Source organism: Dendrobates tinctorius, unplaced genomic scaffold (assembly GCF_039654945.1).
Source record: "Dendrobates tinctorius isolate UK_male_01 unplaced genomic scaffold, ASM3965494v1 ptg000060l, whole genome shotgun sequence".
NCBI lineage: Eukaryota > Metazoa > Chordata > Amphibia > Anura > Dendrobatidae > Dendrobates > Dendrobates tinctorius.
The window spans coordinates 35790859-35818793 of record NW_027361728.1 but is presented as its reverse complement, the minus strand read 5'-3'; the positions used below and the strand labels follow the sequence as shown (position 1 = coordinate 35818793).

The 27935-nt window shown below is 43.6% G+C and overlaps 1 protein-coding gene across 1 annotated transcript; it reads right to left on the bottom strand.

The window, feature by feature from the left end:
• GHSR (growth hormone secretagogue receptor) lies at positions 1-25675 on the bottom strand. The gene is made up of 2 exons (XM_073578839.1): positions 24299-25675; positions 1-791 (listed from the first exon to the last, which is right to left on the bottom strand). The coding sequence occupies exons 1-2, from the start codon at positions 25107-25109 to the stop codon at positions 487-489; spliced, it is 1116 nt and encodes a 371-aa protein (XP_073434940.1). The 5' UTR covers positions 25110-25675; the 3' UTR covers positions 1-486.
• Positions 25676-27935: the final 2260 nt, after the last annotated feature.

The following is a 27935-nucleotide window of genomic DNA, read 5'->3' as shown; positions in this document are numbered from 1 at the left end:
CAAGTTTTGCTTAAGATTTTATTGTCCTCGTTATTATCACATGACATAAAACTTTATACTTACTGTACTGAGGACCATTATTCTTTGGACACCAAGCATAGGGAGTGCATAAAACATGTACAATGTACAACAGAAAGCTGACAGGTCGGCAGCTCTTCAGACATATATCGCTTCATAATTACAGTATGAACATATGAAAGCCCCACATGAGAACCTTTTTGCCTTGAGCACCCTTTCCAAGAAACCAATACAAAAGATATCGCTTTCACTGAGGAAAATATAACTCTAAAAATAGGAATGGATATTAAAGTTTTCACTGGTGCAAGTCCCGCTTTCCATCACGCATAGACGGCGCTTTAATCCTGAGATACTATTGTGTGTTACGACTAAACACCGCACAATTTATGGATCCTACAAGATGTTTCGGGAATAGTATGGCTTCAGTGTTGTCAGGCAGAAGGCAGGACCTTGTACAGATGTCTCCTGTCATGAGCTCACGTAGGACTCTGTCCAGGCAGGTGAACTTTCATCATTCATTTGGTAAGGTGCTTTTCTGCAAACTTTCTTTAGTCGGAATAGTCTGCAGGCAGCGGCACGATATTTTTTTGACATGATGTTGTATAAAATAGGGTTAATGGCAGCGCTCAGGTAAAAAAGCACAAAAGATACCAAGTTACAATACTGGCTGATCAGAACTATTTCCCAGGATCCTGCTTCAAAGGATTTAGAGAACAGGTAGCGTGCCACGTGGAATGGTAGCCAGCACAGGATGAAGGCAAACACCACGACAGCTGAAAAAGAGACAGAAAAGCATTAACTACAAGGGCGATTACACTCCAACCCCACAGTGTTCAGTGTGTCAGTCTACATGTGGTGGAGAACTCCTCCCACCTTTATCCTCTGCTGATCTTTTTAAAACGGTTCCTGCTATAACTGCGGATGGCCCATCACATCTGTTGGCTAAACACTATAGCTGACACCCTGTTGTATCAGTCACAATCAGTGTTGGCACTGTGGCTCCCCAGAGTCTGGCTGCCATAGTGACATTGCCTCCCTCTAAGGGGTGATGTCATGCCTGGAGGCAGGAGGGGGGTCCCCATGCCAGGTAACAGGTTACATTACAATTCCTGCTGCAGGTCAGAAAGGGGAGCTTCCTTATAAATTCTGGCCAGCAGGTGGGGTTAGTGAGTCAGTAAGAAGTCAGCTGAGAGAGTAAACAAGGGAGTTGTCATGGAAACGGGGCAGCTGGAGCTCATGATAAGACAGTTAGAGACAGTTGAAGTTGGTCTGTGAAGGGGAAAGGGATAGGAGCAGAGACAAGAGGCTCTGGGGGAACTAAAATTGCGTATAGCTGACCCCAGGGAGAAGCACTGATATAAAAAGGGATGCCAGAATCCTTGGCTGGGCAGGAGCTGTATGCCCTGACAGCTGAATCTGGAGTACAGGGGACTGTCAGTTCCTTGGTCACACTGAATACCTGAAGGCACGGCAGCAGACCAAGAGCCCGGGGCTGACAGTGAAAAGGACAGTATCCGTGATATAGGCTCACGCTGTCAGTCATACAGGTTAGAGATCATCACGCAGAAGAGGACTGCAGCTTAGCTACAAGCAGCAAGGACCCGAAAACAGAGTGCAGAAGGAAGGTCCCCAACTCCACCTGGCAAGGTGGATCCCCTGAATGCCTCCAGGCAAGCCGGACTCAATCCCTCATCTGTATGCAGTACCCCAGATTGCAACTACTTTCAAGTAAAAGGTAAATAAAACTGCACCTCTCTGTGTTCTTCACTTATTCTCTGCACCCCAACGTTCATCACCATATGAACAATCAAATATATTTGCCCTGGGGCCCTGCTCTACCCGTGGGGAGCAGAACCATCTTTGCTGCATCACCATCAGCCCCAGAGGACCAAAACCACAGCTTCGGCCACCCATTGCCAAATACCACGTGTGGCGTCACAATTAAACACCACATAACTATCCTCTATTTAATAACTGGACGCCCAGGGCCAAGGACCAGGTCACTGCCACCATGACATCCCATTTTAAGGGCCTGACCGGCCCGGTACCGAGTAACCTAAGGCCCTGCGACTCGAACCGGTACGTGTGGCTGTATAGAAATATATGTTGCCGCATGCTCCGGTCCGAGTGCCGGTGGCAATGGTGGGTTTTCGTGCGAGTCTCTTGCAAGTGAGTATGAGCCCTTAGAGTCTGATGGCTGTAGTGACCTGTTCCGATGTTAGCAGCATTTACCCATAGCTCCCAAGCGTCCTGGATATGGCGGGACAGTCTCGTTTTTGACTGCCTGTCCTGCTGTTTGCCGCACTGCACTGAGCAGCCACGCCCCCATGCACCGACACCATCCTCACCCTCCCAGAGACCCCCTGCAGCGCCCCCCACAGTCTGCGATGACTTGCTAGGCTGTTGCTTCTGTCCGCACAGGACCTGTGATGAGGTCACAGGAGGGGAGGAGTCAGGAGTCACATGATCAGGGGCTCGGTGTGTGCAGGACTCTGCTGTGCTGGTTGTCATGATGCTGGTGAGGGGAAGTTTGTGTGGGGTCAGGAGGGGTTTACAAGGTGGATGTAGCAGAACTGTGTGTGTATGGGGTATGCAGAGTGGAGCCGTGTGTGTACGAGGTGTATAGAGAAGAGCCACGTGTGTATGGAGCGCAACCATGTGTGTGTACGAGGTATACAGAGTGGAGCCTTGTGTGTACGAGGTGTACGGAGTGGAGCCACCTGTGTATGGAGCATAGCCATGTGTGTGTACGAGATATGCGGAGCCGTGTGTGTGTATGGAGCGGAGCCGCGTGTGTACAAGGTGTACAGAGCGGAACCACGTGTGTATGGAGCGGAGCCATGTGTGTGTACGAGGTATACGGAGCCATGTGTGTGTGTACGAGGTATACAGAGCGGAGCCACTTGTGTGAGGTGTACAGAGCGGAGCCATGTGTGTGTACAAGGTATACAGAGCGGAGCCACATGTGTATGAGGTGGATGGAGTGGAGCCGTGTGTGTATGAGGTGAATAGAGCGGAGCCGCGTGTGTACGAGGTGTATGGAGCAGAGCCATGTGTGTATGAGGTGTACGGTGCGGAGCCATGTGTGTATGAGGTGTATGGAGCGGAGCCGTGTGTATGAGGTGTATAGAGTGGAGCCGTGTGTGTACGAGGTGTACGGAGCGGAGCCACTTGTGTATGGAGCGGAGCCATGTGTGTGTAGAGGTATACGGAGCGGAGCCACGTGTGTGTACGAGGTATATGGAGCGGAGCCACGTGTGTATGAGGTGTATGGAGCGGAGCTGTGTGTAAAAGGTGTACGGAGTGGAGCCACGTGTGTATGGAGCTGAGCCACATGTGTGTTTAGGTGTATAGAGTGGAGCCACATGTGTATGAGGTGTATGGAGCGGAGCCGCATGTGTACGAGGTGTATAGAGCAGAGCCATGTGTGTACAAGGTGTACGGAGTGGAGATGTGTGTGTACGAGGTGTACGGAGCGGAGCCACATGTGTATGAGGTGTACAGAGCAGAGATGTGTACAGAGCAGAGTCGTATGTGTGTACGAGATGAGCGGAGCCATGTGTGTACAAGGTGTATGGAACGGAGTCCTGTGTGTACAAAGTGTATGGAGCTGAGCCGTGTGTTTACGGAGCGGAGCAGAGCCATGTGTGTACGGGGTGTACGGAGCGGAGTCATTTGTGTGTACGAGGTGTACGGATCGGAGCCACGTGTGTATGAGGTGTATGGAGTGGAGCCGTGTGTGTGTATGAGGTGTATAGTGTGGAGCCACATGTGTATGGAGCGGAGCCGCATGTGTACGAGGTGTATAGAGCGGAGCCATGTGTGTACAAGGTGTACGGAGTGGAGATATGTGTGTACGAGGTGTACGGAGCGGAGCCACGTGTGTATGAGGTGTACAGAGTGGAGCCGTGTGTGTGTGCGAGGTGTGTGGAGCGGAGCTGTGTGTGTACAAGGTTAATGGGACGGAGCCCTGTGTGTACAAAGTGTATGGAACTGAGCCGTGTGTTTACGGAGTGGAGCAGAGCCATGTGTGTACGGGGTGTACGGAGTGGAGCCACGTGTGTACGAGGTGTATGGAGCAAATCCGCATGTATTCAAGGTTTACGGAGTGGAGCCATGTGTGTGTAAGGTGTACAGAGCGTGGCCCCATATGTACGAGGTTTACGGAGTGGAGCCATGTGTGTACTGAGTGGAGCCGTGTGTGTGCGAGGTGTACGGAGCTGAGCCGTGTGTCTACGAGGCATACAAAGCAGAACCGGGTGTGTATGAGGTGTGCGGAGCCATGCGTGTACAAGGTGTATGGTGGGGAGCATTCATACCTCCCAACCATCCTGGATCCAGCGGGACAGTCCCGATTTTGAGAGAGAGTCTATCCCAGCCGGGAGCTTACTTTTCCTGTGGACACAGGAGTACACGGCGGAGCACTTTAAAATTTGCACGTGACATTCCACCGGAAGTGACGTGCTAGAAGCTGACCGGAAATGAGGTAATTTCGGGAGGAGGCACTTTATTGGAATTTAGGCCACATTGTTGGCCATATTCATATCTTTGTTGACCATTTTTTCCTCTCCTCCCCTCATCCTTGTTTAAGAACTATAGGAATAGAAGGGTCAGCCGCCGATGAGTGTTGGCACCAGAGCGCAGGTCCTGGAGTGCCAACCTCCCTGCGAGGCAGGATAAGTTTAGCAACCAAATAGGTTCAGGCACATCCCTGGCTCCTATCTTTTTCTTTTAATGGTGATGTGGTCTCCTTTATATTTGTGTATTTTCTTTCACGACAAGTTAAGTATTAATAAATAGCAAAATAAAGGTTATATTTTAATTTATCTAAAAGTACAGAGGCTGACACAGTGACTTTTTCATGTTTAAAAATGGATAGCAAACATTTGGTAACACTGGTCATGTGAATGCGACCCAAGAGATATAGTGTACTAACCACATGTTCATTCATAAAATGCTCCAAAAAATGCTTATGCAAGGTATAATGAAAAGGACACAGGTCCAATTAGTTTTCAAAGCTGCTATTATTTAATTGTACTAAACATTTCAACAAGATAGTATATAGATAGATATACTAGATTTCAACAAGATAGATAGATATACTTGATGGATAATAGCATGTCCCCGTTTTTCAAGACTGCCCCCTAAACATTGTAACAGGTACATGATTGCAAGTCCATTCCCTATCCATGATGTCTCCATGAAAGGCTGGTCCTCCTGGACGTGGGTAAACACCACTTGTCAAGTGGTGTTTACCCACGTCCAGGAGGACCAGGCTGCGCTGATATTTTCAACTATTACTTAAGATTATCCTGCGTTACAGCAGCATTCTGACCATTTGATTACTGGCGTTATCAGTGAATAATATAAAAAGCGCCCTCCTTCAAGCTACTTTCAAACATACTAGCACGTAACTGATGAAGGTCTATATTGACCGAAACGTTTTCTGGTACTACAATAAACTGCCTCACCAAGCATTAAGTTGAGTGCCAGGTTTTCATTTTATCGAAAACTAATCCGACTTGTGTTCTTTTCAACTTGGATAAGTGTTTTTTGTGTATATGGTTCATTTAGCTTTTGGGAGCCATTTTGTGTGGCGCCCCTGAGGGTTCAGTTGCCACAGAGGTACTGCACCTCCTCCTGGGGTGTAATATCCCACTTCCCAGGTAAGATGGGGACACCTGACCAGACTGTAGCACATGCACCCAGCACGGAAACCTTAGAACAGCATGGCACCCTCTATGACCCCTGCTTGGTTCATGAAGGGTGCTGGGAGGTGGGTGGAGCTTAGTTTGCACTAGAGGAGGGGAAAACTGATAGGAGGTCAAGATCAGTTCCCCAGAGGGGGAAGCAGTGAGAGGATGCGTATGCAGCAGCCTCCTGTAAGCTGGAGCTGCTGGGAAGGAAAGGAAGAGAAAGATCAGTTCTTCAGACGGAAAGATAGGAAAAGACGGAACGTGAGGGCGTAGAGAACTGGGGATTAGGGCTAGAGCAGAGCCCTTCCCTAAGTTAATGCGGCAAAGGCCAGGCGCCGGTATCCGAGGCTGTGTGAATGCTAATGGTTCTACAGCAGAAACCAGAGGAATAGAAGTTGTGACCACTTTATTCCCATATTTGCACCTAAGACTCGACGACACAGCAGCAACTTATGTGAGCCTGGACATGATTGTAAGGAGTCCCTGAAGTAGGATACAGCAAGAAAGAGGAACTTGAGTGTAATTCTTAACAAGTACTTCAGATTAGTGCTAGTAAGGAGACGTTCAGAAAAAGCACACAGAAGGGAGTGCTGGAAGGGTGTATTCCATCTGCCTGGGAGTTGGCTGAGCCCCTCACCTGGAGGACACCGCACTGAAGCGGGCACCTGTGTATGCCAGAAACGTGAGCAAAGGTTTGGAATTGAATTCAGCTGTGTCTCTGCCTTCTTCCTGCGTCACCTTCTCAGCACTGCTACATCTCTGTGCCTGAGCACTACACCATCTACCCTCAACATCTATTCTCATCTGCCCTGGGACTACGACTCTGCCTGTGGAGAGCTATTACACCTTTGCTGCACCACACCATCTGTCCCAGAGGATCTGCACTGCAGCGCTGGTCCCCTTCTGACTAGATACCACAGGTGGCATCACGAATTTATCTACGCATAAACTTTATTTCTACTTATTTTACATGGACACCCAGGGCCACGGACCGGGTCACTGCCACCGCGACACATCCCCTTTAAGACACCCTGGCCCGGTACCGAGTGAGTACCCTACTTGCCCTGGGGGCGATCCATTTGCATATGGATATATGAAAATTGTGCTGTAAGTTGTTACACTGGTTATTGTAAATTGAAATATTGATCTGCCTTTTTAGTCATTCCCCCTGATCCTAGCAAAAAGGGCAATTTATTGGAACTGTAGCTTCCCCAGTTAGTCTGTGGGCTATAAGAACAATAGATAGACAGACAGATTGGTAAAAGATAGAAGATAGGATAGATAGACAGAGAGACAGAAGATAGATTAGATAGATAGACAGCTAGAAGATAGATGATAGCTTATAGAGATAGATAATAGACAGATAGATATGTGATACAGAGATAGATAATAGACAGGTAGATAGAAGATAGGTAGATATATAGATAAATAGATGATATATGGACAGAGACAGAAGATAGATAGAAGGTAGATGATATATAGATAGACAGAGAGACAGATAGATAGAGATGCATAGGTAGATTATAGATAGGTAAAGAGATAGATGCTTTTTTCTTTTATTAAACAAATAGGACACATAACAACGTTTCCTTGTTCTTTCCCATGCGCTGCTATAAATGGACACAGTTGTGTTTTGATTCAGGTTGTATTTTGTACTATTTGCAGTAGAATAAAATATTTCTGCCGCTTTGCTAGAGCCCTCTAAGGCCTCTTTCACACATCAGGTTTTCGCCGTCAGGCGCAATCCGGCGCTTTTGACAGAAACCGGATCCGGCGAAATGCAATGCCGGATCCGGTTTCCCCCCCCATTGACTTGCATTTGCGCCAGATCGCGCCGGATGGCCATGCGTTTCATCCGGTTTTCGCCGGATCCGGCAATGTGTCGCGATCCGGCGTCTGGAAAAAACGGCTACTGTAACGTTTTTTGTCTCCGGCGAAAAAGCCGGACACGCCGGATCCGGCGCGTCCGGCTTTTCCACACAATGAAAGCCTATGAGCGCCGCAATGCGCCTGATCCGGCGAAAGCCGGATCCGGTGGCCGGATCCGGTTTTTTTGGTCTGAGCATGCTCAGTAGCTCTGCCCACAAGACATATATAACAGCAAGACAGTGGGACCCACAGCCACACCCAACATGCCACCCAAGAAAGCAACCAAGCGCAGCAGGAGAAGGCAGGAGACCACTGCAGCACCATCAGCACCACCACCACCCCAAATGGAGCAGCAAGTGGAACATGCTGAGGAGGGGAGGCCAGCAGCAGATGAGAGATGGTAATTATCAAATCCCCCATTCCTCCAAACTAGGGCTATTGAATATCAAGATATTCATTGGCCCTTTGTTTCTCTTTATTCAACAGCCGCCCAATAGATGCAGCAGCAATGGCAGCAGCTGGAACACCACCCACAGGCATGGAGTGTGGCCACCAGGAAGACAGCACATCATCTTCTGGGAGCCCTCCCTCGCATCGTCAGCGTTTGACGGTAAGTTTTTATTTCCAAAATCCATCATCTCTGTAATATATGTCTATTCATTGCCTTTTATTTCAAAACAGGATTCGCAAGATGAAGAGAAGCTCCCAGAAGAAGAAGGAAGGGGTGGACAGACACTTGGAGTGGGCTCACAATTGGTAAGTTTTTTGCATCAAACGCAGAAACACAACATCACACTACACACAACACATAGAAAACAATGTTCTGCAGACCACACACAGCAAACAAATGCCTACATCCAAAGACATAACATTTTTTGTTTTCTTCTCTAGTCTTCCCAATCTGGTGCTCGGCCAAGAGGTCCTCGCAGTGCCTCCCAGGGTCGTCGGCGACAGCAACGCGGCGGTCACCAGCGTGTAAGTATAAATATTTTTGCTTTGTTTTTTTGCACTTTTTATTTCATTTCTTTTGTGGAGGCTAATTATGTTATTTTTGTCTTTTTCTTTAACAGCCTTCACAGCGTGCTCCCGACTCTGACGGTGAGGATGGAGGACTCGATGTGGACCACCTCATCGATCTCGTCAGAGAAAGGGAGCCGCTCTGGAATATGGCTGACCGCCGCCACGCTGACCTTATCGTTACCCGACGACTCTGGGAGGAAATCTGTTCGCTCCTTGTGGGCCGCTGGGAGGACCTCGATGTTCGGGCCTAGATTAAAGAGCGTAAGTATATACAGTACCGGTTGCTTGATGTAAACCAGTGTTTCCCGAACTCCAGTCCTCGTGGTCCCCACGGATCATGTGATCAGGATTTCTATTTACTATGGAAATCCTGAAAACATGACCCCTGGGGACCATGAGGACTGGAGTTTGTGAAACACTGATGTTGTATACTAACCACTCCTTTCTCGTTTCAGGGAACAGAATTGTGAATCGGTGGCGGTCTGTGAGGGATCGTTTCAAGAAGGAGTTCAATAAAGAGATGCGGGCCCCGAGTGGATCTGGAGGACGCAGGAGCAAGTACAAGTACGCACAAGCCCTGTCGTTCCTTTGGGAAACAATGGTCACTAGAAGGTAAATATTGCACACCACATGTGAAAAAAAATGTTAGATGTAACTTTTTTTTTTCAGCCAGGGCCATACCATGTCAGTATTTTAATTGTTTTTTTTTCTCTTTATTCCACAGCACGGTGAGCAGCACTCGGGAGCCTGCACGATTGGACCCTTCTGAGGCGATCCCTGAGGAGACCGGCACCGAGGGACACTTCGACCGCCCCGGTACATCTGCACCTTCCCAGCCTTCCCACACATTCGACCCATCTGTCCCATCCACCAGCACAGGAGCATCGTGGCCGCCTACATTACATGAAGCTGTAGGTGAGGAGATCACTTTCCCTTTACCCCACCCTTCTGCCCCTGCCACCTCTAGTACACCTGCGGGTACTGGGCGGCAGCGGCAGAGGGGTCAGGAAAAGAGTTATGCGCCAGAGTTCTTGCATCTGAATGCATCTTTCCAGAACTGTCTAAAAGTCTTGTCAGAGCAAATCTCCGCAGGCTTTCAGCAGATCAACTCCAGCATTCTGGAGGTGAAGACACTTCTGCAAACCATGCATTCAGAAGCAAGATCTTCGCCAAACCACACCTTTTTCAGGTCTGTTGTGGAGCGCATGGCAACACTATCTCCTACCCAGCAGATGCATGTAATGCATTCGTGCCACGGTGCTCTACAGCAGGTTACATCCCAACCTCCACCTCCCACCACTGTAGTTCCTCCACCTGCACCCCCTCCAGCCACTTTCCATCCTCCCCCTCCTATTACATCTGCACCCCCTCCAGCCACTTTCCATCCTCCCCCTCCTATTACATCTGCACCCCCTCCAGCCACTTTCCATCCTCCCCCTCCTATTACATACCAGCAACCTTCCCAGTACCAGCAACCTTCCCAGTACCAGCAACCTCCCCAGTACCAGACATCTCCCCACTTCCAGCAACCTGCCCCGTACCAAACTCCTTCCCCGTACCAAACTCCTTCCCCGTACCAAACTCCTTCCCCATACAACTTTCCATCAACATCATCTGCTCCTACAGTCCCTGCCCAACCCTCCACTCCACCGCCCACCACCTCTTCTGCCTCCCACATGTCCACCCATTCTGTAGCTTTTTCCACACCATCACCTCTAACTGTACCTTCCCCACCACGATCCCAGTCCTCTCTCCACACTCCCATTGTCGAAGTGTCCCGCAGCCCCTCCAGCAGTATTTCCACCCCACACTACACCGAGTTATAATGTTTTTTTTGTAATAAAAATGCCCATTTGGTTGGTTTCAAACCTTTATTAAAAAAGTTTTTTTTAACTTTAAAAACAGTTTACACAAAAAACAATATTTTAAATAAAAGTTAAATTATTGTTTACACTGGTTGTCTGTCATTTCTTTCTGCGGCGAAATATGTTTAAAAAAAAGGTTAAATACAGGGTATTTAAAAGGTGAAAAGGTATTCAAAACCAGGTATATAACTGTGGGTAAATTTTAGCTTTTTGCCACAGTTGTGTTCCTGGTTGTGTTTGAAGCAAAGTATTTCACCTGAAAAGTTGTGTTTATTGTTGGTGATTTCCTAACAATGTACACAACTTTTGTTAAAAGGTGAAATACTTTGCATAAAACACAACCAGGTACACACCTGTGGCCTAAAGCTAAAAATAGAGACCATGACAAGATAGCCAACTTTGGTTGGCAAAGGTATATACTGTTGGTCCAGAAGGTACACAAGTTTGGTTAGGGCACAAATCTTTCACACTCTGTCATCCTGCCAGTGTACTCTGCCTTGAGGTGACATAAAGTATAGTGCAAAATTGTCCCTCATTACTGAAACCGTCACAGAACTTCTAGTGGTAATATTTCCAATGACAACATCCATCTTCGCCAGTAACTTGCTCTTCTCTCCAACCTGCACTTTCTCCTCTACAACCTGTCAAAGAAGGGCTGTAGGAACATGCTATATATAGTTTTCCAGTAGCCAATCCCGTTCGGAAGGCCACAAGGGTCAATTTTAAAAACCAGATCCGGCGTAATCCGTCGAAAAACAGATGAACCGGATGAGACGGATCCGGTTTTGTCTGTCAAGAACAAGACGGATCCGGCAGAAAACCGGATCCGGCACATCAGGTTTTACAAAACATTTGCCGGATCCGGCATTCCGGCACGACGCCGGATCGCGCCTGACGCCGAAAACCTGATGTGTGAAAGTAGCCTAAATGAAATATAGTACGGTATATTAGTGTATATATATATATATATATATATATATATATATATATATGTACAGTATATGTTGTGTAGACTACAGGAGAAAATGCACTTAATATATATCGTACAACTATTCATGGATGTAGCCACATCAACCATAAACTCAACATCGCTAGTTTACATTTGTGATTGAGCAGTAGAAGCAGATACATTCGCTTAGATAATTCTTGGCCTCTTTTTATTATGTGTATTGTAGTCAACCTGCAACTGTATTTCTGGCCACTTAATGGATGGAGCATGCTGCATTTTGACACTAGGCTACGTTCCCATGATGAGTTTTTGATGATTTTTTTAAGCTGCGTATTTAAAAAGAAAATGTACGGGTGCAGAAGCTTAGGTGAGTTTTTAATGTTGTGGATAGAGTTGAGCGATACCGTCCGATACTTCAAAGTATCGTATCGGATGGTATCGGCCGATCTTTAAAAAAAAGTATCGGTATCGCCGATTCCGATACCGGAAGTCCCATTCAAGTCTATGGGACTTCCGGTATCGGAATAAGAAAAACCCTTTCCTGCCCTTGTACAGCCTCTCTGGGGTCTGTACGGGCCTTTCGGGGGGCTGTGCCGGCCTGCCAGGGGGTCTGTGCAGGCTCCGGTGGTCTGTGCCGGCCTGCCGGGGGGCTGTGCAGGCTCCGGTGGGCTGTGCCGGCCTGCCGGGGGGCTGTGCCGGCCTGCCGGGGGGCTGTGCAGGCTCCGGGGGGCTGTGCCGGCCTGCCGGGGGGCTGTGCCGGCCTGCCGGGGGGCTGTGCAGGCTCCGGGGGGCTGTGCCGGCCTGCCGGGGGGCTGTGCCGGCTTCGGGGGTCTGTGCAGGCATCGTCCGATGGGACTACAAGTCCCATCGGGCGATGCCTGCTACCATGACAGTGATTGACACATTAGCCAATGATGGGACAGTAGTAGTCCCATCATCCGGCTAATGTGTTAAATGTAAAAAAAAAAAAATAAAAAAATTACATGCTACATACATACAACATGCATACTACATACATGCTACATTCATACTACATACTACATACATGCTACATTCATACTACATAAATACTACATGCAACATACATACTACATATATACTACATACATACTACATATATACTACATGCATGCTACATACATACTACATGCTACATACTACATACATACTACATGCATGCTACATACATACTACATGCTACATACATACTACATATATACTACATGCATGCTACATACATACTGCATGCTACATACATACTACATATATACTACATGCATGCTACATACATACTACATGCTACATACATACTACATGCTACATACATACTACATATATACTACATACATACTACATACTACATACATGCTACATTCATACTACATAAATACTACATGCAACATACATACTACATATATACTACATACATACTACATATATACTACATGCATGCTACATACATACTACATGCTACATACTACATACATACTACATGCATGCTACATACATACTACATGCTACATACATACTACATATATACTACATGCATGCTACATACATACTGCATGCTACATACATACTACATATATACTACATGCATGCTACATACATACTACATGCTACATACATACTGCATGCTACATGCATGCTACATACATACTACATACATACATACCACATATATACTACATACATACAATACATTCATACAATACATACATAGACATACAGTACATATAACATAGAGTAACATACTTACCAATACTTGTCACATTGTTCCCCGAAGCCATTGTCGTCTACGGAATAAATATTAACATAACAAACCACAAAAATACTCACCCACGATCCGAAGCAGTCCACGAGTGTGTCCCACGACGATCTTGGGTAGAGAACTGCAGCATCAGATGATGCTGCCGTTCTCTACGGGCTGCAGGAATCCAATGACGGAAGGTAGGTATCCTTCCGCACTGTATTCCTCCGCCACTTAAAAAAAAAAAAGTCCCTAGTCTCACTTTATGCCATTGCTGTGTGGGAATTTCCCACGCAGCAATGGCATAAAGTGAGACTAGGGACTTTTTTTTTTTTAAGTGGCGGAGGAATACAGTGCGGAAGGATACCTACCTTCCGTCATTGGATTCCTGCAGCCCGTAGAGAACGGCAGCATCATCTGATGCTGCAGTTCTCTACCCAAGATCGTCGTGGGACACACTCGTGGACTGCTTCGGATCGTGGGTGAGTATTTTTGTGGTTTGTTATGTTAATATTTATTCCGTAGACGACAATGGCTTCGGGGAACAATGTGACAAGTATTGGTAAGTATGTTACTCTATGTTATATGTACTGTATGTCTATGTATGTATTGTATGAATGTATTGTATGTATGTAGTATATATGTGGTATGTATGTAGTATGTATGTAGTATGTATGTAGCATGCAGTATGTATGTAGCATGCATGTAGTATATATGTAGTATGTATGTAGCATGTAGTATGTATGTAGTATGTATGTAGCATGTATGTATGTGGTATGTATGTAGCATGTAGTATGTATGTGGTATGTATGTAGCATGTAGTATGTATGTAGCATGCATGTAGTATATATGTAGTATGTATGTATGTATGTAGCATGTAGTATGTATGTAGCATGCATGTAGTATGTAGCATGCATGTAGTATATATGTAGTATGTATGTAGCATGCATGTAGTATATATGTAGTATGTATGTAGCATGTATGTATGTGGTATGTATGTAGCATGTAGTATGTATGTAGCATGCATGTAGTATATATGTAGTATGTATGTATGTATGTAGCATGTAGTATGTATGTAGCATGCATGTAGTATGTATGTAGCATGCATGTAGTATGTATGTAGCATGCATGTAGTATATATGTAGTATGTATGTAGTATGTATGTGGTATGTATGTAGCATGTAGTATGTATGTAGCATGCATGTAGTATGTATGTAGCATGCATGTAGTATGTATGTAGCATGCATGTAGCATGTATGTAGTATGTATGTAGTATGTATGTAGTATGTAGCATGTATGTAGTATGTATGTGGTATGTATGTAGCATGTAGTATGTATGTAGCATGCATGTAGTATATATGTAGTATGTGGTATGTATGTAGCATGCAGTATGTATGTAGCATGTATGTAGTATGTATGTAGTATATATGTAGTATGTATGTAGCATGTAGTATGTATGTAGTATGTATGTAGCATGCAGTATGTATGTAGCATGTAGTATGTATGTAGCATGCATGTAGTATGTATGTAGTATTTTTTTTTTTTTTTTTTTTTTTTAACATTTAACACATTAGCCGGATGATGGGACTACTACTGTCCCATCATTGGCTAATGTGTCAATCACTGTCATGGTAGCAGGCATCGCCCGATGGGACTTGTAGTCCCATCGGACGATGCCTGCACAGACCCCCGAAGCCGGCACAGCCCCCCGGCAGGCCGGCACAGCCCCCCGGAGCCTGCACAGACCACCGGCAGGCCGGCACAGCCCCCCGGAGCCTGCACAGCCCCCCGGCAGGCCGGCACAGCCCCCCGGCAGGCCGGCACAGACCCCCACAGGGTGCACAGACCACCGGCAGGCCGGCACAGCCCCCCGGCAGGCCGGTACAGACCCCGGGCAGTCCACACAGCCCCCCCGGCAGGCCGGCACAGCCCCCCGGCAGGCCGGCAGAGACCCCCGGAAGGCCCGAAATGACGGCGCATCATGATGCGCACACACCGCGCATCATGATGACGTCAGTCTGTCAATCAACTTTGAACTTCCGATTCCGATGCCGAATTCCGATATTGAAAAAATATCGGAAGTCGGTATCGGAATTCCGATACAGCAAGTATCGGCCGATACCCGATACTTGCGGTATCGGAATGCTCAACACTAGTTGTGGATTTTCTGCACCATTTCTCCAGCCATTAAGGAAAATAGGTTATTTGCATTTTTGTTTTAAATACCCAGCGTAAAAGCTCATTAAAAACTCATCATGGGAACATAGCCTTTAGGGTTTTGCGCCAGTTTTGTGTTGTAGTTTTTGTTTGCGCAAAAATTAGTTGTTTTTTTTCCACTATTTTATGCTACTTTTGCTACCTAATTTTTAAAAATGGGTGTATTCAGAGTGTGGTTAGCTGGGAAACTAAGGCTTCATTCTAACAGCCATGTTTTTGGTGTGCGAAGTGGGCAGCACACCGACTCTATAGTAATCTATGCACCGGCGCTCACCAGTGATTCTCCACACAAAAATCGGGGCATGCACGACTCTGATTCACTCAACGACCAGTGATTCTGTAAGCAGCAAGCGGTTCCTGCACCCTCCTCAACATGGACATGCACACACAGATGCACAAGTAGCTAGGCATGTCCTCATTTTGTGGATATGGCTGGTTTAAGACAAGCTTAGGAATCGCGACTATTAATAAAGTTGCTTAAAAAGTCGCATGCTCACTTCAGTAAAGCGATAGTGTAAAAAGTGGAAAATCATTTGTAGCCTGAAATGTTGTACTCAAAGATGCAGTAAATGTATCAAACATTATGGAACACTGATAAATTTGGTGTAAATAATGGGACGGCAACTACAGCAAAACTGACTTTAAAAATTTTATATTTTTCTTTTACTGTATCTTGCTATGATAGTGTGCATATATCTTTAGAAATGTATTAACATAATATCCAGAATCTGATTATTACCAATTGTAAAGTTACTTGTGTGCAGGAGGCCTAACTTTGAGAGCCCATTTAAAGGGGTTCTGTCAGTAGGATCAATCATAAAAGGAAACCTTGATATCTGGGATCTGATGTCTTATTTCAGAGAAATCCATGTTTTTCTTATATGTAAATGACCTCTTACAGGCTATGGGGAGGATATTGCCTGGAAGATACAGAACTCTGCCTCCAGAGATTATTTTAAATAAAAGGGGAGTTACCAGTGTGAGACAAGTAAGGCTAGGTTCACATCGTATTAGTGGCATCCATTTAACGAATGCGTTAAACGGATGTGCTAACGCTGATATCCTTTTTGGCATCTTTTTACCATTGCGGTTCCATGTGTTACCATGCATTAAGCAATACAGCTCTATGCACAGCGAACGCATCTGTTCGCTGTGCGTTAGACCTAACGCACCCGAAAATGCTGTAGACCGCGTTCGAGGGTACGTCACAAAGTAACGCATCATCACTAACGCATGCCTATTTGGACATGCGTTACCATAATAGATGCCAATAGGTGCGTTAACACATCCGTTACATAGCGTTAGTGCCGCTTAGTAACAGATGCGTTAAACGCATGGCACCTAACGCAATGGAAACCCAGCGTAACTAACAGAACAGGAGAAATGAAACTTTGTCATCTTGCAAACACATTTTTTGCAGATCTCTGAGCTCTGATGTATTGTAACAATATTGCCTGCCTGCCTGGGAGCTGGAAGCTGAGAGAAACCTGCAGATGTGTCAGTTATAACCACACACAACTCTACAGTGAGATCAGGAAAGCAGAGCGCAACCATTACACATCACACAATATACATCACACTGGTAACTCCCCTTCATGTATAATAAACTCTGGAGGCAGAGTTATTTTCCAGGCATCATCCCCCCCAGAGTCTGGAAGAGGTAATTTACATAAAGTGGTAAAAGATAATTCATAACAAGGCATCTGATATAAGACATACAGATAGGACTTTTTTCAGCAATCTATAAACTGTATGCCCATATTAACAGGTTAGATAGGTCAAATGTGGTGACAGATTCCCTTTAAAGGGAACCTGTCACCAGGTTTTGTGCTATGTCATCTCACAGCAACCTGATGTAGGTAAAGAGATCCTGATTTCAATGATGTATGTATCATTTAGTTTATTGGGTGCAGCAGTTGTGACACAATCAGGAGTTGAACCAGTCCAGATCACAGCTTTCTTGTACATTGTCTATTGATAGTAAGCTGCTTATTAGTGGAGGGAGTGTGGTCAGATCACTTGGCATGAGAGAGCTAGTCTGGGAAATTATAATCTCTTGGTGACAAAACCTTAATTGTATGGAAACAACAAACGGCCCAGTAAGTGCCACATCCCTGAAATCAGTGTCTCAGCCCCTACCTCATGCTATCCTTAGATTACATAGCAAAAAACTGATGGCAGATTCCCTTTAAGTTTATTCACCCCATTTCATGGCCGACCATATATGAGGTGACCTGTCAGGATATATTCACAAAAGCAGTAATGGTGCTGCACTTATCATGCACTTTATATTAAGGCTAGCTTCACACTAGCGTGGTGTAGTGCTGCGGATGGCAGCCTACTTCCTTCTTTCTTCACTAAGCCCCACCCACTGCCGCACCTTTTCCTTCAGCTCCGCCTACATCTGCATGCGTCCTGCGTAGCCTATCTTTAACATTGGTTACGCAGGCCATTCGGATGTATGCTGATGCATCTGCATGTGTCATTTTGCCGCTGCGCCGAACGCAACAAGTTGCATTTTGTTGCGGTCGGCAGACGCATCAAAATGACGCATGCGGATGCATCAGCATTCATCACCATGGCCTGTGTACCCAATGTTAAAGATAGGGTACGACGGATGCATGCAGATGTAGGCGGAGCTGAATGAAGAGGTGTGGCAGTGGGTGGGGCTTAACGGATGCAGAAAGAAGGATGCAGGCTGCCATCTGCAGCTCTGCCGAGCGCTAGTGTGAACATAGCCTAAGATGCTTATGTAAATGGAATTGTAGTTTAATTTAAAAACATAAGTAGCAAGTGTGCAAACATATTCCCAGAACTATGGAAAACTGCATGGTACCACATGTAAAATATGGTTTTTGGGGCTATGGTTTTCCTCATCAAAATTACTAGGCCTTATTACATTGTTATAAAGCAGTGCATCCTAGACATCATGTAATAAATCCCATTAACTACAGTTCAGCATTAGGCCTCTGCGCTCATATACAGCTGTGTGTGAATATGACCTTAGTGTAATAACATAGCTGGTACAATAAAAGAAAAATCACATATGATAACAGTTCATTGAATGCGGTGGCAATTTCAACAGTTTGGTGTGGGCTCTGGCGCTGAGCCCGCAACTTTCCGGGCACATGACAGCTGATCTATACAGCGAACATGTGCCCGCAACAGCCGCAGGTGGAATCGCAATCCACCCGTGGCTGTTAACTAGTTAAATGCCACTGTCACTTTCTGACAGCGGCATTTAACTCGCGCCTACCTTAAGCATGTCACTAATCCTGCCCATTGGTGACCCCGTCACATGATCGCGGGTCACTGATGGGTCGGCATGACAACCATAGAGGTCTGAAGCAGACCTCTATGGTTGTCATAGCCGGATTGCTATGAGTACCACCTCGTGGTCGGCGCTCATAGCAAGGGAACATTTCTGCTACACACAGGCGTACTACTGCAGCTTCTAGTCTCCCATGGACACTATTGAAGTATGCAAAAAGTAAAAAAAAGTTTTTTAAAAATCTTAAAAAATATATAAAAATATTTTCGCTCCATTCAAATTAGAATAATAAAAAAATCAAATATACAAATATTTGGTATTGCTGAATTCAGAATCATCCAATCTATAAATATAAAAAAATAATTAACCCGATCGCTAAACGGCATAATGAGAAAAAAATTAAAAACGTCAAAATTGCGTTTTTTGATCGCTGCTACATTGCCGTAAGATGCAATAACGGGCAATAAAAAGATTGTATCTACAATAAAATGGTATCAATAAAAATGAAAGCTCGGCGTGCAAAAATAAGCCCTCACCCAGCCCTAGATCAAGAAAAATGGAGACGCTACAGGTCTCGGAAAATGGCGCCTTTTTTTCTTTACCAAACTTTGCATTTTTTTCCCCAATTTAAATAAAAAAGAACCTAGACATGTTTGGTGTCTATGAACCTGTAGTCACCTGGAGAATCATAATGGCAGGGCAGTTTTAGCATTTAGTGAACTTAGTAAAAGACAAAAAAAACAAAAACAAGTGTGGAATTGCTCTTTTTCTGAAATTTCACCGCACTTGGAATTTTGTTCCTGTTTTCCAGTACAAGATATGTTAACACCAATGGTGTCATTCAAAAGTACAACTTATCCCACAAAAAATAAACCCAGCCATATTGACCCAAAAATAAAAAAAAGTTATGGCTCTGGGAAGAAGGGGAGCAATAAATGAAAACGCAAAAATGGAAATACCCCTGGTCATTAAGGGGTTAATGTCAAACATGAAAACTTTCAAAAAAGGAGTATGCAGCTATTCTGATATGGACATATAAAGTAAGTACACCAGGTAAATCAGGTCTAATAATTCTATTTAATAATGTATACAGCTTGTAGGGTGAAATCTGGTGACAGACTTGTTTTAATACAAAAAAGTCCTAAAAATGCCCGTAAAACAGATTGTTTCAGACATGTCAAGATAAACTACTGAGAAAAGTAGTTTTCATGTGCAAATATTATAATGAGGCTATGTGCACACGTTACGGGTTCCGCTGCGGGTTTTTCTGCGCGGAAACGCAGGTAAAGTGACCTGCAGTTTGGTCTGCGGTTTGGCCCTGTGGTTTCACACCTCTACTATGGTAAAGGTGTGAAACCGCTGCGGAAACCGCCCAAACAATTGACATGCTGCGGTTTGTAAACCGCAGCAAAACCGCGCGGAAAAATCCGCACCGTCATCGCAGCGTTTTTGAACGCTGTATTGACCATTGTACTGTACATGGTCAGCGGAACTGCTGCGTTTCCGCAGGGCCAAAACCGCTGTGGAAACGCAGCAGAACCCGCAACGTGTTCACATAGCCTGAGGGGATTCTTCAAATACAATTTATAACTGTAGTCCCTGCTATTTACTAAAAAATAACAAAAATATTTTCAGAGATAACATGTCTTGATGTGATATTCACATTAGCAGCAGGTGCTGGTGGCAGTATGCATGGTCAGCACTCCTAGGCCACTAATAGACTGACGACAGGACCGCTGCTGGTTTAATTTCTATTTCATAAATATTATTCAGGAAAATAAGCAACTTTGTAACATATCTTATTAGAGAAATTTGCTTCTTTCACCTCCTCTATTGATTTTTTTACTCTCAATTCATGCATAAAATCTGTAAAATCTGTACTCAGTGAAGACAGATTTCCTCAATAATGAGATGTGAGATGGCAATTGGTGGAAACCATAGATATTCTGCTGCAAGTTCTCCTGAAAACTTCTCCATAGAACGTTGTAAGCACCAACTGTCATCTCCTATCTCAGTAATGGGAAAGTCTGTACTTACTGAAGACAGATTTTTACCTATGATTGGAGGGAGAATTTTGGGAATGAACGTTGAGTCCTGGAGGAGAAAGATGCTAAGATATATTACAAATTTGTTTATTGCTGACTTATGAAAAAAAAAACAACAAACAAAAAAGACAAAAAGACGGTTTCTCTTTCAGCAATGCGGCAATGATAACATAATGAATTTGTGCGCATTTTTATATTTGCAAAGAGCCAAGGATGATCCTCATGGAATTACTGGAGGAAACACTGCAGTGGGAATTTCTTAGGTTGGAATAGTCCATGTGACTTACGACTAAAAGTGTGTGGTTAATGTGACATTCATAAGATTTCTAAGTCTCCACATGTTTAATGATGGAGTCCTACCCATTATTTGTGTGCTTATACTACTGAGATGTACTTTGTCGGTGTTCACTGCTGTTTTGGCTTTATATTCATGAAGAAAGAAGACTAAGATGAATGGGGCTACAGATGATCCCCAGAATTAGGTGAGAATAAATGGAGAATTCTAATCAAAAGTGAAAATTATCATTCCGCGGCTATATGGGACTCTCAGACTACAGAGTGAGGAAGCAATGTGTGACTGTGCTCTTCCAATACACTAAGCTGCATCACACCATGTATGACTTTCCTGAGCTCTGTTTAGAGCAGCAATGAATTGTATATTCTCATTAACATTCAGTTTTATACTGGCTTTCCGCCATCTCTGTAAACACACAAAATAAGTTTACACAGTTGTAATCACTTGAAACACAATTTAATCTATTTCTCCCATAGGTTTGCCAATGCTTTCTAATATACAGCTCTGGCAAAAATTAAGAGACCACTGCACAGTTTTATAAAAATCAGCTTCTCTATATTTCTGACAGCCAATCCATTCCAGGGTCAGTTGAATGTAAACCAGAGTACACGTCATTCTACTCAATGTGCTTCTGATTAGGTGATCACCTGAACCAAATCTTATTTAATGAAGGAAAGTATAAAAAACCCTGCTGTGGTATTCACAATCTTCTTGCAATAGGACAAGCTGGATGGCAAAACAAGTGCTAGTAATATCCCAAAAGTAATAGGAATGAAAAAATAACTTTTAGCCATGCTAAAGGAGTTGAAAAGAAAAGTCTTGAGTGTGATAACAAAGGGCTCAATTTTGGCTTTACTAGCAGAGGGATATAGTGAGCGTCATGTTGCTTCCATCCTTAAAATTTCTAAAACAGCAGTCCATTACAACAAGGTCAAGTAGCAGACATTGGGGACAACAAAGCTACAGACCGGCAGAGGGCGAAAATGACTCTCCACTGACCTGGATGACCATCATCTTATTTGAATGTCACTCAGCAACCTCAGGATGACATCAAGTGACCTACAATAGGAATGGCAAATGGCAGCTGGGGAGAAGTGCAAGGCAAGAACAGTTTCTAACAGGCTCCTAGTGGCAGGGCTCAAGTCATGTAAAGCTAGAAAAAAGCCTTTCATCAATGAGAAGCAAAGGAGAGCCAGGCTGAAGTTTGCCAAAGACCATAAGGAATGGACCACAGAGGACTGGAGTAAGGTAATCTCTGATGAGTCTAGTTTTCAGCTTTGCCCAACACCTGGCTGTCTAATGGTTAGACGGAGACCTGGAGAGGCATACAAGGCACAGTGTCTTGCACCCACTGTGAAATTTGGTTGAGGATTGGTGATGATCTGGGGATGCTTCAGCAAGGCTGGAATTGGGCAGGTTAATCTTTGCGAAGGATGTGTGAATCAAGCCGCATACCAAGTTATCCTGGAAAAACAGTTGATTCCTTCTGCTCAGGCAATGTTCCCCAACTCTGAGGACTGGTTTTTCCAGCAGGATAATGCGCCATGCCACACAGCTAGGTCAATCAATATGTGGATGAAGGACTACCACACCAAATCCCTGTCATGGCCAGCCCAATCTCCAGACCTGAACCCCATTGAAAACTTCTGGAATGTAATCAAGAGGAAGATAGATAGCAACAAGCCATCAAAGAACTGCTTATATTTTTGTACCATGAGTGGCATAAGGTCACCCAAAAACAGTGTGAAAGACTGGTGGAAAGCATGCCAAGACGCATGAAAGCTGTGATTAAAAATCATGGTTATTCCACAAAATAGTGATTTCTGAACTCTTCCTGAGTTAAAACATTAGTATTGTTGTTTCTAAATGATTATGAACTTGTTTTCTTAGCATTATTTGAGGTCTGCAAGCTCTACATTTTTTTATTATTTTGACCATTTCTCATTTTCTGAAAATAAATACAAAATTTAGTACTTGGAAATTCGAAGACATATCAGTAGTTTATAGAATTAAAGAGAAATTTACATTTTACTCAAAAATATACCTATAAAGCGAAAAATCAGACAAACTGAAAATTTTGCAGTGGTCTCTTAATTTTTGCCAGAGCTGTATATGCAAACACAAATATTTATAATCAGAGGACAATTCTTATATTCTTGGCATAGCCATACTAATCAATGTCCTAAGGAAAGATTATTTTCTTTGAGGAGTCCTAAACTACTAATAAGATGACGACTCGCTGAATGGTGGGGAGCCCAAATTCTGCTCTCCATGGAAACCACAGCGAAACATTTTATTCTCATTTTGACAATATAATGAATCATACGGCTACTTTTGGCTGGTGTCACATACAGAATTTAGCTGATTTTGCAAGAAGACCTCATAAAAGTCCATAGTGAAATATTGTAAAAATCTGCATATATAATATTTTTGTTTGCTATGTTTTTTTGTGGTGTTTATTGCAAAACGCAGAGATCTGTAGGTTTAACGTTTTTAAGGAATTTTTCACTACACAACTGTATAAAGAGATTTGCAAGTATAACTAAAAAAAATTACCAAAATGTATGTAAAAAGATCATAAACTACCATTTAAACTGCAGATAGTATTTTCATGCATGTTTAAATGCCACCAAAATATTTGCAAAGACATTTTGCCAACATATGATTAAAGGCCAATTAGTAACCAAATACAATACAAAAAGCTATAAATACTAGACATGGCAAGAAAAAAGATATAATGGTGGCTCAGTGGTTATCACAGCTGCTTTGTAGCACTTGGGTCCTGGGTTCCAATGCCACCAAGGACAACATCTGCAAGGAGTTTGTATGTTCTCCCCGTGTTTGCGTGGGTTTCCCACGGGTTCTCAGGTTTCCTCCCACACTCCAAAGACATACTGATAGGGAATTTAGATTGTGAGCCCCGATGGGGGCAGTGGTGATGTCGGTACGTTAATAGCACTGTGTAACTATGATAAATAAATACATGATGGAGCAAGAACTAGATGATGATAGATTTTTTGTCACCGGTAGTAAACATACAAAAGTGAGGTAAAGATGACATTATAGACGCTGATATATGTTCTGATATTGCAGAATATATCAACAAACTATAAAGTTCTCAAAAGATACATAAAATCAATAGAATCTGTTCTATTTGTCCCCACAGCGAATGATGTGCACAGCTTTAGAATTTTTATATTTAGGGTTTAGGTGAGCATAAGATTTCTCATAGTGACAATATAATGAATATATAATGAAAAGTTATAAAGCCCAAGACACAAATATCACAAATGGCTTTCCTACCTAGCATTTTGACAGTCTGTTTGTTATTCTTGTCCCTGTGAGAGACACTTGGTCCTAGAGACTCCATCTTCCTTCTCCACAATTTCCTTCCAATAAGGCTGTACAGAACAGTGAGGCAGAAGACAGGCAAGAAGAAGAAGACACTTGATGTCCACACCATGATGGTGAGGAGCCCAGACTTGACTGCGTACTCTGTAGCTTTACATTCATTTGTTTCTAGAGGATTGGTCCCATTCTCATGTTCAACACCGACCAAGACAAATATAGGTCCTGCACTAAAAAAAGATACTGCCCAAAGAACAAATATGACCAGTTTCACTCTGCCCTTGGTGATGACCACCTTAGCTTTCAGAGGAAAACAGATGGCAAAATATCTCTCCACACTTAGAGCTGTGATATTCAGAATTGTGGAGTAAGTGCAACTTTCACTTATGAATTGGAACAGCTTGCAAAGAAGGCTTCCAAAATTCCAAGGTCTATATTGCCAGAGCTTGTACAAGTCAAGTGGCATGCAGAGAAAGATGAGAAGGTCTGAGAATGCCATGCTAGAGAGATAAAGGTTAGTTGTAGTCCTCATATCCTTGTACTTAGACACCACTAACATAGTCATGATATTACCAAATATCCCAATAATAAACAGGAGAACACAAACCACAGTTATTCCAGTAAGGACTGGAATTGGGAAAAGATAAATGGGGTCTTCTGGCCAGGTAGAATTATAGTAGAAACCCTTCGTTATATTGTCCGAATATCTTTCACTGGACATGGTTCTCACGTGGCCATAAATAAAGTTGGGGGATGTTCTCACCATGAAGCTTCCAAACAAGCATATGACATTTCTTCATTTCCACAGGAGAAATATATGTTGACCTTTAGAGAAATTCAGCTATTGAACATATCAGTGAACTGGTGCAATCTTGAAGAATCTGGTGTACAAACCATCACCTTTTATAGAGTGATCTTATGTGCCCCAAATAATAGGCACTGAGGACTGCAGTGAAGGCTTCATCCAAGAAAAAAAGTTAAGGTTTGAATTCCATTTTATGGTAGATCTGAAAAAAAGGAAATAGATGTTCTCTTGAATTTCTGGTCCAAATAACATATTTCCTTGTTCATTCTTCATTAAGGGTGTATTCCTATGAATTCTCAGAAAAGATGTGGAAACTTGGAGAGCAATAGAAGAGTTCTTTGTGGTCAAGACTCATCTTTCCTTTGCTGGGCAATTGAAGAGTTCTCCGTATCCGAGCAGCTAGACTTGTATGAAGAAGCTGGAGAATGGATCACAGACAGGATCCTCAGCACGCCCCTTCTCCCTCCCATGTACTAGAATTCTGTGTGCCTGCTTACAGGTTATAGAGCTCTAGGAACTCTCAGCCTGTGCAAGATGCTGAAGAAGCTTCACCCCAGACAGACCTGCTATGTTATTAGCTGGGGTTTATTTTTTCTAGATAAATGTATTCTATTCTATACACGTTTATATATATTTTATATATTGGATGTGTGGAGATAAAAGACAAGAGTAAAGCGGATGTTAGAACCACAATATTGCCAATGTGAAGATAGATATGAGAGCTATGCAGTCATATACTGTAGGGAGAAAAGAAATTTATTTTAGACAGGGATATACAAAAAAGTGATTATTCTCTGCCTAATGTATTAATAATGGCAAATTAGATGTTTATCAGGTAAAGTTGTGGCCAAAAGTATTGACACCCCTGCAATTCTGTCAGATAATACTCAGTTTCTTCCTGAAAATGATTGCAAACACAAATTCTTTGGTATTATTATCTTCATTTAATTTGTCTTAAATGAAAAAACACAAAAGAGAATGAAGCAAAAAGCAAAACATTGATCATTACACACAAAACTCCAAAAATGGGCCAGACAAAAGAATTGGCACCCTCAGCTTAATACTTGGTTGCACAAACTTTTTTGCCAAAATAACTGCGACCAACCGCTTCTGGTAACCATCAATGAGTTTCTTACAATGCTCTGCTGGAATTTTAGACCATTTTTCTTTGGCAAACTGCTCCAGGTCCCTGATATTTGAAGGGTGCCTTCTCTAAACTGCCATTTTTAGATCTCTCCACAGGTGTTCTATGGGATTCAGGTCTGGACTCATTGCTGGCCACCTTAGAAGTCTCCAGTGCTTTCTCTCAAACCATTTTCTAGTGCTTTTTGAAGTGTGTTTTGGGTCATTGTCCTGCTGGAAGACCCATGACCTCTGAGAGAGACCCAGCTTTCTCACACTGGGCCCTACATTATGCTGCAAAATTTGTTGTTAGTCTTCAGCCTTCATAATGCCATGCACACGGTCAAGCAGTCCAGTGCCAGAGGCAGCAAAGCAACCCAAAAACATCAGGGAACCTCCGCCATGTTTGACTGTAGGGACCGTGTTCTTTTCTTTGAATGCCTCTTTTTTTCTCCTGTAAACTCTATGTTGATGCCTTTGCCCAAAAAGCTCTATTTTTGTCTCATCTGACCAGAGAACATTCTTCCAAAACGTTTTAGGCTTTTTCAGGTAAGTTTTGGCAAACTCGGGGTAAGAAGTGGGGTCTTCATGGGTCTCCTACCATACTGTCCCTTTTCATTCAGACGTCGACGGATAGTACGGGTTGACACTGTTGTACCCTCGGACTGCAGGGCAGCTTGAACTTGTTTGGATGTTAGTCGAGGTTCTTTATCCAACATCCGCACAATCTTGCGTTGAAATCTCTTGTCAATTTTTCTTTTCCATCCACATCTAGGGAGATTAGCCACAGTGCCATGGGCTTTAAACTTCTTGATGACACTGCGCACGGTAGACACAGGAACATTCTGGTCTTTGGAGATGGACTTGTAGTCTTGAGATTGCTCATGCTTCCTCACAATTTGGTTTCTCAAGTCCTCAGACAGTTGTTTGGTCTACTTTCTTTTCTCCATGCTCAATGTGGTACACACAAGGACACAGGACAGAGGTTGAGTCAACTTTAATCCATGTCAACTAGCTGCAAGTGCGATTTAGTTATTGCCAACACCTGTTAGGTGCCACAGGTAAGTTACAGGTGCTGTTAATTACACAAATTAGAGAAGCATCAAATGATTTTTCGAACAGTGCCAATACTTTTGTCCACCCTCTTTTTTTGTTTGGTGTGGAATTATATCCAATTTGGCTTTAGGACAATTCTTTTTGTGTTTTTTCATTTAAGACAAATTAAATGAATATGATAATACCAAAGAATTTGTGTTTGCAATTATTTTCAGGAAGAAACTGAGTATTATCTGATAGAATTGCAGGGGTGTCAATACTTTTGGCTACAACTGTACATCCTGGTCCCACTTCAGGTACATGCTCTAAGTTGAAGGGGCGCTAATATAATGGGGTATTAATATAATGCACAGGTGCATATCGCCTATATTCTAGAATTTTTCTGTATTATTGCTTTAAAAGGAACCTGTCAGTCGATTTATGCTGCTCATGCAGATATTGTATATGGGATGTGAAGGAGAGATTGGTGTCAAACATAACACCCAGACAGCGCGCCTGCTGCCAGGGTGTTATTGTGGTGCCACCCACGGAGAGGGAAATGTCAGATTTAGGGAGGTTAGTAGACGGCGGGAGCAGAAGTTCAGTTTTGGAGAGGTTGAGTTTCAGATA

Excerpts from the sequence above, each read along its gene's own strand:
- GHSR (XM_073578839.1), bottom strand. The coding sequence starts at position 25,109 with ATGGTGAGAACATCCCCCAACTTTATTTATGGCCACGTGAGAACCATG. Across the intron at positions 792-24,298 it reads ACAGACTGTCAAAATGCTAG|CTGTCGTGGTGTTTGCCTTC; the intron begins GTAGGAAAGCCA and ends TCTCTTTTTCAG.